This window comes from Mesitornis unicolor, unplaced genomic scaffold (genome assembly GCF_000695765.1).
Source record: "Mesitornis unicolor isolate BGI_N332 unplaced genomic scaffold, ASM69576v1 scaffold2158, whole genome shotgun sequence".
Lineage (NCBI taxonomy): Eukaryota > Metazoa > Chordata > Aves > Mesitornithiformes > Mesitornithidae > Mesitornis > Mesitornis unicolor.
The window spans coordinates 1-11,961 of NW_010203641.1; the positions used below are offsets into that span (position 1 = coordinate 1).

Genomic DNA, 11,961 nt, shown 5'->3' on the forward strand with positions numbered 1-11,961 from the left:
CCCTGCTGAGCAGGGCTTTTAATGTGTATTAATTGCTTTAATGAGCAAACAGTGCGGGGCTCTCTGTTGTTTCTTGCCCTGGCTATGGCGCTAAGTGCAGGGATGCGCTGGGTGGTGACTGGTTACCGGCAGGGATGGGAAAAAAACCAGTCCTGGGGCTGTGGAAGCTGGAAGCTGCCCTGCTGTGACCGAGCAGCCCCGGTCCCAGTGATAGTCTGAGCCCAGCGCCTTCAGGAAGCTCAAGGTCCAACAGTGCTGGTCGAAAAGCACCTCTGTGTGGTTTTGGTTTCAGTTAAGACTGTGGCTTTTTATCTTGGCTCAAGAATTGTACGAGTTGGCATTTATACAGTACTTGAATAATGAGTAAAGTTGTTCATCAGACAGCAAGGAACCTGCTTCTGGCTTACGAAAAAAGTGTTGGTAAGTTATCTTGAAAAAGAACTATCCTAATAATAGGTTGGTATTTCTACTGATAAGGCTTGGCAGGAACATGAGGCATGTGGATAACAAGCAAGGCAAGTCTAGCAATGAGTGCCTGCTGGTCAGCGAGACCTGACTCATGTTTGAGGAGCCTTGCTCTGGTTTTAGTGTTTTCCTCTTGCCCCTCCAGGCAGCAATAAAGTAGTTAAGGAGCTTGGCTGTATCCTGGCACAGGATCTTTAGGATGAGCTTGTTGATGGGTTCCTGTCCTGCTGAGAACAGTTCAGAGCCAACTGTTGTCAACACCGAGGTGGCGTGTGACTGACACAACCACTGCCTGATAGTTCTGTGCTGCCACGGGGTGTTCGAGCTGTCTGCCTACAACAGGGAAGCTCACCCAGCTGCCAGCCTCATAGTATCTCTATGAAAGGCAATCTTAAGTGGGTCTTAAGTATCTGTGACATGAGCCACACTTCAGCCTTTTTCCAGTGATGACAATACTCAGCTGTTTTATCTTTTTTCAGCAAAGAATTGAAATACATAAGCTGCGCCAAGGTGACAATCTGATTCTGGGATTCAGCATTGGAGGTGGCATTGACCAGGATCCCACTCAGAATCCTTTCTCTGAAGACAAGACTGACAAGGTCAGACACTCCTTGTTTTCTGTAGCAGCAACCTCTGCAAAAGGCTGAGCACATCCAGCTCGGCCAGCCAGCACGACTCCCCTGTGTCAGTATTCTGTCCTCCCACATAGCTGACTGCTAAAGTTACTCTGTCGTCACATTATAATTTGCAGGCTAAACTTAGTTTAAGTTAGCTCCCCACCTTTTCAATTTTCCAGCATTGCACAAACCCATTTATAACTGGAATCTCATGATATAGTACAAAGTATTTTTGCACTGAATGGCCCTGGAGTATTTAATGCTCCCATATTTAGTAAATGAACACTTATTTTTTTCTTTTCCTCAGGGTATTTATGTAACAAGGGTGACAGAAGGAGGCCCAGCAGAAGTTGCAGGACTTCAAATTGGAGATAAGATCATGCAGGTAAATGCCGAGAAAAGACGAGTACTGATGGAGTACTAGGTGCATGCTGCAGAGAAGCTTCTGCTGGGGGAAATACTGTCATCTGGGTATTTTCCAGGACAGTCTGTGGGGCTTATAAACAAACTGAGCCATGGCATAAGCATTACCTACTACATAGTTCTGATAAAACAGTTCTAGGACACCTATGAGTCCAAGTACCTGCCTCATTGTATGTTTTATCTTTCCCTAGGTGAATGGCTGGGATATGACAATGGTGACCCATGACCAAGCAAGGAAGAGGCTGACAAAAAGGAATGAAGAAGTGGTGCGGCTGCTGGTGACCAGGCAATCTCTGCAGAAGGCTGTGCAACAATCCATGATGTCCTAATCAATTGTCAAGTTGGGGAAGGGTTGGGGAGGGAGATATATAGACTGGTATGAAGCAAGGAAGCAAATACTAGACCTGAACAGGTTGTCTGGAAGGAGTGCATGTTCCTAACTGTGGTAAACACTTTTTTTTTTCTCCTTTCTCTGGTGTAACTGGCAGTAGTAAAACTCTATTCCCCTCCTCCAGCAAAAATGCTTCTCTAAAGTCTTCCCTGCAGGTACATGGTAAGACTTTATTGTAGTCATGGCCCTCAGGAGGACAGGACAAACCCTAGTTATCTAAGGAAGCAACTGGAAAAGCCTTAACTTTGACAGGATTCTTTTGTAGCACCAAAGCCTTCCTATTTTAAGAGGAAACAAGGTTTCTGCTTTGAAAGATAAGGGGGTTTGCTGTGCTTAAGCTTTTAGAAGCAAGCTGTCCTGTCCTCCCATGCTATCAAGTTAAAATGCCAGAATTAAGAGTTGCTATCTGCTGTGGGGAGGAGCACTGTACTAATCTCACGTTGTGTGCTAGCTAGACAGAGCATGCTGAAGGGTTTGGGGCATTACGGTTTGCTGCGGATTCCCTGTACAAAGCAGCCTCTTCAGACGAGGAACAAACAGTAACTAAGTATGAAGTTCATAGTCACTACAGTACAACATCACTGTCAGAGTAAAATCTTAATTCTCCTTGTCATCAAGTAATTTGTAACATTAAATTAATCAACTTTAAATGACAGGAACATGGAGCAGGTAAAGAAAACACTGCTGCTGAACTTACCAAAAGAGCTGCTTGTAGCTGTGGGGTCTTCAGTTCTTCATTCCACTTCTATCAGACTTGAAGCAGGAGGGGTGGATTTTGGTCTGTTTTCTGGAAGAATTTGCTTAAATCACTGATTTATTGGATGGAAGAGATGAATATGCCAGTAATTTCCAAAAGTGCCTCTTGACCAAACTTAAGTTCTGGTAAGACACTGAGTTTAAATCAACATGCCACAGGATTTAAGATTCTTGCTGCAACACTAAGTTAATTATCTAGCATCCTTGTGGTTTGTTAACCAGCTAGCTTTACAATTATCCAAAAACTGGAGTTTTTAATCCCCTTCAGTTGATTTATACATATCTATACTTTCCTTAAGCAGTCTTCAGGTAAGCTGTTGTAAATAGAACATGAGGAGGTGGCAGACTAACTTATTCAGTACATTACTGCTGTGCCATGTACGTATGTTGCGATTAATGCATCTCAGACTGTTCTGTGTGCACCAGCAGATGCCTATGTACCATTTTTATATCTATGGAATTACTACAATACTGCTTTTGCATTTTGTAACTTAAGAATTCAGTGGTAAATTTTAAGGCTTTCGAGTTGAAGTTATTTTTGTTACTATAAAGATACACTGCTATTTGTACTGCTATTTCACTTGATTTTACACACAATAAAACAAACTGATTTGCTGAGCTGTTTCTCCTTACATTTAAGAGTGCTGTATCACTTGAATGGCTCAGGCTGACACATCTTTTTCTGGCTTGAAATGGATTGTGGATGATACCAACACAGTGTAGTCTGAGGTTAGTAAGGCCTGATTGCACTGGAGGGGATTTGCAGTGTTGGTACATCGTCGAACCTCACCTGGTCTCTAGCAAGGGGTCAAGGCCTTCTTGCTTTCCTTAGGCTGACACCTATTAAAACAAACTTTTGAGCATTCAAGTATTGTTCAAGTACAAGTGCAGGGATTCTCCTCCAGTTCTATTAAAGGGTATAATGCTCTCCTTCAAGTAACTCAAGACCTTAATCTCTACCTAGAACATACCATGTGTAGTTAAAGTTGCCCAGGAACAAAAACAATTACAGGGCTGTTAATTAACATGATCCACTTAGAAGTAATCTCTTCAACAAATCTTTAATCTTTCCCATCCACCATTTAGGATTCCAGTCATGTCAGTAGAACTGAGCAAAATGAAGTTAGTACACCCGAGATACTCAGATAAATCTGAGTACTTAACACCTTTGAAAGAGCTTTCAGTGAAGAAAAAATAGTTTCTACTGCTTCTTAGTATTTTTTAATAAAGAGTTCAGATTCTGATATTTGTGTATTTGCTACCACCCTCATTACTCTTATGTACCACTACAGCTGCTAACAGCCAACCTGAGCGGTGTTCTTCTGTGATCTGTCTGTGAGGAGGCGGCAGCAGCAGTTAGATCCACAGTCAGTCTTCAGTCATTACATTAAGATATTAAGTGGTTGCTTAAATGTGATCTCAGGATTTTTGGAAGCCAGAATTCTGCTCATTGTGTTTCACTTCCAATCAAAAAGACGTCGCTCTGATCTTTCTCTTTACTGTTGTTAGTGGGAAAAGAGCCATGTGTTGCTTGGACAGCTCACACTAAGCTGGCTCTGCAGCTTCAACAGGCATGAGTGGTGGCTCGATAGCTTGCTGTCCTTTAAGGCATCTGGCAATCAGCATTTGACAAGGCAATGGTTTGTACTCCATACCAGAGAGGATCAAAGTTAAACCAAGATCAGAATCAGTATTTCTGGTAACCGGCAGTAGGCATCTTGAAAACCCTCAGCCAGAGCAGGGGCAAGTTCAATTTACAGTTTTTGTCTTCACGAGATGTTATTCACACTGTTCATACCCCCATCTCCTATAAAGGCAATAGTGCTGGACCATAAAAACAATATCAAAGATGATGGAGAAGACACCCAGGCCAAACTTGGTTGGATCTCCAAAGATTAACTTCCACTGATCTGTCAAACACAAAATCAGAAAGTTAATCTTAAACTCCTCAGGTGTAGTCTTGTCTCAAGACTACAAGGTCATGCCATACATATTAGAGAAGTTCACGTTTATTACCTGGAGTGCTTAGACACACCTTAAGACTGTACATGTTATGCAAAGCTAATTAGTAACTGTTCCTGTGGCTTCTTCAGAATAGCTATTTCATTTTCTATCTTGAAGGAATATGAACAGATTCTTTATTCTTAGTATACAACAGCTGCCCATACTATAGCACAAACATTCTCCCAAGATAACCTGCCAGTTTATATCTGCTTTGTAGCAGAATTAACAGAGTGCCTCACAGAATCACAGAATCGCTCGGTTGGAAAAGCCCTCTGAGATCATCACGTCCAACCGTTCCTGTCTACCCCCTAAACCATATCCCTAAGTACCTCGTCTACCCGCTCTTTAAACACATCCAGGGATGGTGACTCCACCACCTCCCTGGGCAGCCTGTTCCAGCTTCTGACGACCCTCTCAGGAAAGAACTTCCTCCTTATCTCTGACCTGAACCTCCCTTGGCACAGCTTGGTGCCGTTTCCCCTTGTTCTATCCCCCATCACCTGGGAGAAGAGACCAGCACCCACCTCTCTACAACCTCCCTTGAGGCAGTTGTAGGTGGTGATGAGGTCTCCCCTCAGCCTTCTCTTCTCCAGGCTAAACAACCCTCAGCCGCTCCTCATAAGGCCTCACAGGCCAAGATGCCATTATTAAAAACAGTGTGACCAGCAGGTCCAGGGAGTTGATCATCCCCCTGTACTCGGCACTGGTGAGGCCGCACCTCGAGTACTGTGTTCAGTTCTGGGCCCCTCACTATAAGAAGGATGTTGAGATTCTAAAGCGTGTTCAGAGAAGAGCCACAAGGATGGTGAGGGCTCTGGAGAACAAGCCTTATTCTCCTACCCCGTTAAGAAAGGCCCCACCTCCTCAGTTCCAGCCTTACCATTGTTGTATGACTGCAAAAACATCTGGAGAAGGCTGAAGCTTCCACCAGTGAAGTCAAGTAATACATTTCCAATACTCCATCCCTCAGTACTCTTCCGACGGAAATTCATGTATGCCTGAGTGTAACAAGAAGTCAGTCAGCAATTCATGTACAAGCATTTCTGAGATTAATATTAAATAAGCCACCTGCATAATTACTGTTTTTGTTGCTAAAAGACTTAAGTAATCATTGCTGCTTAGTCTAGTCAAACTTTCAAGAGTATACACTACGGACTTAGAGTGATATAGTATAAAAGCAGGAAAGTTCAGATTTACCTGTGGAAAATATTTTATCAAGGTGACTGCTAATTTAATGTAAGAGAAGCAGAATAAGAACTGTAGCCATGTCATTTCCTCAGCTGCAGCAAGAAACAGTGTTGTAAATGTGAAGATCCATGCAAGTGCCAGTAGTCCAACAACAACTTTGGATACTTTCTGATCTGCTCTCTGAAACAGAAATGCAGATACACTTAGACTGACGTAGGTCATACCTCCCCAGACACACCATAAGATGTGGTATGTGCTCAGGACTGTGCTAGGTTACAGTCCACAACTGCTGTTGTACCAGTTAGGCTCACACAAGGGGATTTTAAAATTAAATGAGTGCTACAGCAACCAGCTGTAAGTTTGCAAGAGCTGATGAGCAATATTCAGTATCAATCATTTGGAACTCTGTTGCCCATGAGCAAGTGGGAAATGATATTTTATTCTTGAGCACCTGTGATGTCTGTTACCAGTGCCACATCTGTAACAATCTCCAGAGTTCAGCCTGACTGATACCAAGAGTTCCTATACATGCAAAATGCTGCTAATGCCATTATGGTAAAGGATTCACGGTTGCTTTCTAAATCTTCACTTGGAAAGACTTTCCTCTAGCAGTGGTGACAAATGGGCTGATGAAGTTCTACATTTAACATCACCAAAAGGAGCACCCCAAGAGAAAAACAGTTACCACCTAGAGAAAACTGGCTGTTCTGATCAGGTGCTTTAAGAATGGAAATTAAATAAAGAACCACCTGACTATAACAATCAGTCTCACCTGAAAAGGGGTGGGAATTATAAAAGGGCCTTTGCAGCTGTTTTAGGAGAAAATAAGTTGAAAAAAGCTGAAAGCTTGAATTGTAGGGAATCTTTAAGGGTCTGTCCTAGCTTGAAGGATGCTCCAAGTAGTGAGGAAACAGGAAAGCACATAACAGGATTTGTACTGTGTAGAGCTGTAATCTATGCACTGGCATTGGGAACTTTATGAACTTGGCTGTTTGTCTTATTTGAGTCCTTAAGGAGTTTACTTATAAGCTCAAAACATCCATGAGGATGAAGTAGCTAAGCTTTCTGGAGCTGCTACTAGCTCAGGAAAGATAGAGGCAGCTGGATGGTGAAGCCTGACTTCTAGAAAGGCCAAGAAAGTGCAATGAAGAGGACTTTGGAAGCCTAAAGCAGAGGTAAGGTGTCCAGCAGATGGAGCTCTGCCAGTGCTGACAACTCAGCCCAGCGTTGAGGCTTACCTCGTAGATGCAACACTGGATTAAGGTGAGGAGAGTTAGAGCTACTGCGTGGAGACTGAAGAAAACATCATTGATAGCCACAGGATTCACCCCACTGGGATAACTGACTAAGAATTCCTCCTAAATGTAAGAGAAACCAAAACCAGCCAAAGGCCTTAAGTAACTTCTGTAGGTACTCACCCCCAGGCAAGTATTAGGAGATAATAGTGCTTACCTTAATCAAGGGAATCCAGAAGAGTCCAATATTAAACACACTGTATGCTATGAAGCCAGTAAGGTTTAATGCTAGAAAGTCAAAGCTTAGTCCAACAACACTAGAGAAGGGCGGGGGGGAGAAAAAAAGTATGAGAAACTGCATCAGAGCATTACAGACAGTTCCAGAGACAACTTGACCATAGAATGTACTCATTTATAGGTAATTTTTGATGTAAGTGAAAGCTGCAGGCATTGTGGCAACATGATGCTGTGAGTACATCAGGAAGCAAGGTGAAATAACCCTCATATGCCATGCACTGGAACTCACAACAGCTCTCACTGACAAGGTTGTGTCCCTGCTGTTTTTAACTTCACCCCTCCATGAGCTCAGCTGGTCTGATAAAACCATGCCAGCCTGAATCCACAGAAGCAGTAGTGCATCTTTGCCAAAAGAAGGGCTCTAGTTTTCATATATAATAATGTTTCTACTTACAGTCATTTAGTTTAAAGGGAGCTGGCCTAATGACAACACTACAAGTAGCCATCTGATAAGCAGCTCACAAGGGAAGTAATTTTTGAATGCGGTCATCACAATTGGCCTGGCCAGATGATTTACACCATGACACCCACGGGAATGGGGAATTCCCATCTAGCCAAAATTAGTATTGGATGTCAAACCATAGCAGTAGGTGTCTATAGGATGCCCCTAGTTTCCTCTGACTTGCATGCATAAAAGCTTACTGGGGCTGCGTTTATTCAGGCCCTATCTTTGCCTTGCTTTTTTCCCCAGTCTTTCCATGCATAATTGACAACGATCCAGATGGATGTAACTGAAGCTAGGAACATGATTTGCAGAAGTACTTAAGTGACTTGCAAACACATTTTAAGTCTCTTTACCTTTTTCGTCGCCAGTTCTCAAAGAGTTGAGGATAAAAGGAGATAGACCAGGCGAGGAAATAGATCCAGCCAATCACCTCATCAGCGTATCTCACTATGATGCTATGAATGACTTGAAATTGAATCCTGGGTCTGATGGTTAATGCAAACAGAATTAGTTAGTTTTTCTGCTCACACTGTTTTCAGGAGATTTTGCCTTATTCTGCTTTGAGAGAGAAAACAGTCCACGTGTTGAGACAAGACAGTAAAGACTTGCTGGTTTCAGTAGCGTAGTTCTCCTTTTCCTTAGTATCCTTGTTATTTTTAGGACACCTCCCACTTCTACCCTCAACCTACCCTTTCCTTCTTGCCTCACTCCTTCCTTTCCATTCTTTTACGATAGAAATCTTCAAAAGGTCATTTTGTGCCTATGGCTTCCACTCTCTTAGCACAAGGTCTGTTACGCAAGAGCACAGTTTCACTTTTCACACTCTGCCAGCAAAGCCTCATGATCACTCCTGTCCTCTTGAGTATTTTAAGTGCTTACCCCTGCATTTGCTTTGTGTCTTAAAAGCAGAAGCAAAATGAGGAAGTAAAACAGGAGTATGCTGTTGCTCAGTAGGATCTGGCAACAAGCAAATAAAATTCAACTTTTTCCATCTTGCTAGACCATTTTCCTATTAGGTAGGACAGGCAGCTGTGAATAGAGGGCTCCTCTAACTAGAAAGTAAAATATCTGCCTCTCATGGCAGTGACGTGGCCACACAGCTGCATCAGGCTTTTAGCACTCCAGAACAAGTTCTGCACATCAAGAATGGCATCCCACTGCACATTTACAACCAAATGCTTCCTGGATCAGAAAAGCTGACATGCAGTTTTGATACTTTTGGGAGGGGTTATTAAAATGAGACTAAGGAGCTGTAAGAACTCAGAGTCATCTAGTAATGAAATCTAAGATACCAAGACTATCACTCTGCTTCCCTACCCTGTATTTAACTGAATACCTTGGGGGTTGCTGAAGGGTCACCACAACTTCTCAACTACATACCCCAAAGTTCAGGAAGGTGTAACATAGTAAGTAGAACTAAAAACCAGTTTCTCACCCAGTTAAGTTGGAATTAATGGTATAGAGATAAACTGTTACTTGTCCCACATCATCTGCTTTCACTTGGAAGTCTGCTTTAGTGTGACCTGCAGGCACTTGTACCTGCAAGGCAAAGCGGAGAGGAGAAAGAGGAGAGTTGCACCATACTAACAGTAGGCCTTTGCATAACGTCAGAAGTCTGTTCTGTCACTTACTTCATCAGGCAGTTCAACAATAGTGCTGTGTTTTGATGAGTGTGTAATATTAAGAGTTATCACCAGTGTCTCATTTAATGGAGCCCTGTGAAGGCAGAAGAAACAAGTTAGACTGGTGCTTCAGTTCACAAAGATTGCTTCAGGGCTGCAGGAGAGTATCTGCTAAATCCTCACAGCTGTTGCAAACCTAATGACTACCTGCCTAGTACTCTGAGCAATGCCAGCACCAAGGTATGTTAGCATTGCACTCTTTTATCGGAGCCAGTGATGGGCACTGGACAGTAAAATGGCTACATTTTACCTCCCTTTTCTTCGCACAAAAGGCAAAGCTAAGTCATTGCCACCAGAATCCTATCACAGTGCTTGTTGAACCTCTGCTGGTCAAGAGTTCTGTTTGCCTGGTAAAGTTTTTTTGGTGATCGTTCTAGGAAATGCAAGTTTCTCTTCAGCACCAATTTTTAGAAATGGAGGAAGTGTAAGTTCACTTATGGAAGGCAGTTCAGTAAGTTAATATTAGGTAGACAGTAGAAAACATCTTTTCCTGCTCAACTTCCCATACAATGGCATGGGCTATTGTCAGAAGCCAACCATACAAGGCTGTTTGTGAGAATGCTCTACTCCCTTGGTCTGTACTGGTACTACGTGATGTAATAGTCTAGAAGTGGCCAATAACACCAATGAGATTAACTCTGCATGAACAATTAACTGAGTCTGCAGGAAAGTCTGAAGTATATAGCCAACTCCTACCTGCTTGCTCATCCCCCATTCCAAAGAGAAAGCAAAGATGCAATCATGATTTTACCTCAGAGCGATAGTGACGTTTGCTGAACTTCCACTTTCTAAGGAAACCACTTCAGGGACAGACAATACAATGACACCATCTGGGGAGGAAAAAAAACCCCAACCAAACGAAAAAGCCCCACATAAATATAAATTACTCTGAATGATTAATAGCTCCTTCAGAAGAATTACCTACCTTCTTTTGTGATCTAGATATTATGTCCATTGGTACAAATAAATAAAATTAGTACACGTGATAAACAGCAAAGGGAGTACAGCTCATTTCAAGGCGAATAAACAACTTAGAAGGGGAAGTAAATAACTGTCACTTGAACATGTTACAAGGAAGCAATTTAAATATTTGATGTGCAACAAAAGTTCATGCCAAGAGAAGGGTATAGGGTACTTTAATACTAATTGTTTCTTGATGTGATCCTAGTAACATAGGAGTCATAAATGCCCAAAATGTAGTTTAAAATTGCTTCTTGGGTCACAAATTCAAACCAGGTACCCAGATATTCAAGAGAATGTACACTTACTATCTTAACACTTCAGGAACCACAAGCACCTTACTATAGTGCTCTGAAATATTGCTATTAAGGGGTATACTTTACAACAATCCAGCTACGTTGTACATTATGCTTTAAGAGAGGCCAAGATTCCAAGTGCCAATACAACTGATATCAAAACCACAAGCTGGTCATGTGTCAATAACTTTGATACTTGGAATCCACATCTATTTTACTTGTTGTAGGTTTAAAGGACATGAGAGGAAAAACAAATAGCTATATAGAAAGAAGACCAAAAATGGAGAGATAAACAGGTTGCCCTGGACACTTTTTCTTGTTGCCATATATTACACATTGTTCTTAAGAAGGTACTTGAGCAGGAGTTCATCGCTGACTGCACCGCAGACAGTGTTTAATCTGTTTCTGCAGAGGCAAGTTCAGGGCATGATGAGAGTGCTCCGTCACATCAGTGGCTCAGCATAGCACAGTTTATGAGCACATCAAGGTGAAGGTAAGGTGTGAAAGAAGGGCTGATGTGAAGCATGGCGCAAGTCTCCCCAGAGAGGCCTGACAGGGATAGTGTCTGGAGCTGGCCCCTGGCTAGGGAGCCCTGCGGGCCTATGCTGGGATGACCAAACACTCACCGCCAGGCCCCAGCAGCACAAGCAAGAGGTACAGCAGAGCAGGGAGCAGATGTTGCGTCCTCATGGTGGAAAAGCTGCAGAAAAAGCGGGGAGAAGACTTTGCTCAGGACGCACACATTTTGAAGGGGAACCAGCCCACTGCCTCAGCTGGCAGCTCCTTGTGAACAGCCCCCACCACAGCCCTGCCCGGCTGAGGGGCGCTCAGCACCCCCGAGAGGATATCGCTCTTTCAGTTCCTTGGCCTGCCCGGACTCCCCCGGGGACATCTTCTTCCCACAGCTCACCCTACTCCCGCCTCTTAGGGGTCCCCCAACAGAACTACAAATCTCAGCAGCCACCGCGCCTCCATTTCCCCCCACCAGTACCTCACAGCGCGGCGCGGTGCACGCTGGGATTTGTAGTCCTCGCCCCCTCCACTCAGAGGGGCACGGCGGAGCAGGACCATCCCGTGCTTTAGTATACGCTAACACTGAGGAAGCGGCATGGAAGGACAAGACACCTACCTCCTTCCAGCGCCGCAGCTCCGTCCCGCACAGCCCCGGCTCTTCCCTTTTCAGCTTCTCACCTGAGGCTGCC

At 43.5% G+C, this 11,961-nt stretch overlaps 2 protein-coding genes across 2 annotated transcripts; one reads left to right on the forward strand and one right to left on the reverse strand.

The window, feature by feature from the left end:
* Positions 1 to 944: 944 nt before the first annotated feature.
* Positions 945 to 2,014, forward strand: TAX1BP3 (Tax1 (human T-cell leukemia virus type I) binding protein 3; the record flags this gene model as incomplete). The annotated part of the gene is made up of 3 exons (XM_010190760.1): positions 945 to 1,064; positions 1,390 to 1,467; positions 1,697 to 2,014. Coding segments are annotated over 3 exons (336 nt in total), but the record flags the coding sequence as incomplete, so codon positions are not given.
* Positions 2,015 to 4,276: 2,262 nt separating this feature from the next.
* CTNS (cystinosin, lysosomal cystine transporter) lies at positions 4,277 to 11,449 on the reverse strand. Its single transcript, XM_010190757.1, has 10 exons — positions 11,386 to 11,449; positions 10,255 to 10,333; positions 9,453 to 9,537; positions 9,257 to 9,360; positions 8,175 to 8,306; positions 7,297 to 7,396; positions 7,083 to 7,202; positions 5,854 to 6,024; positions 5,537 to 5,654; positions 4,277 to 4,562 (listed from the first exon to the last, which is right to left on the reverse strand). The coding sequence occupies exons 1-10, from the start codon at positions 11,447 to 11,449 to the stop codon at positions 4,432 to 4,434; spliced, it is 1,104 nt and encodes a 367-aa protein (XP_010189059.1). The 3' UTR covers positions 4,277 to 4,431.
* Positions 11,450 to 11,961: the final 512 nt, after the last annotated feature.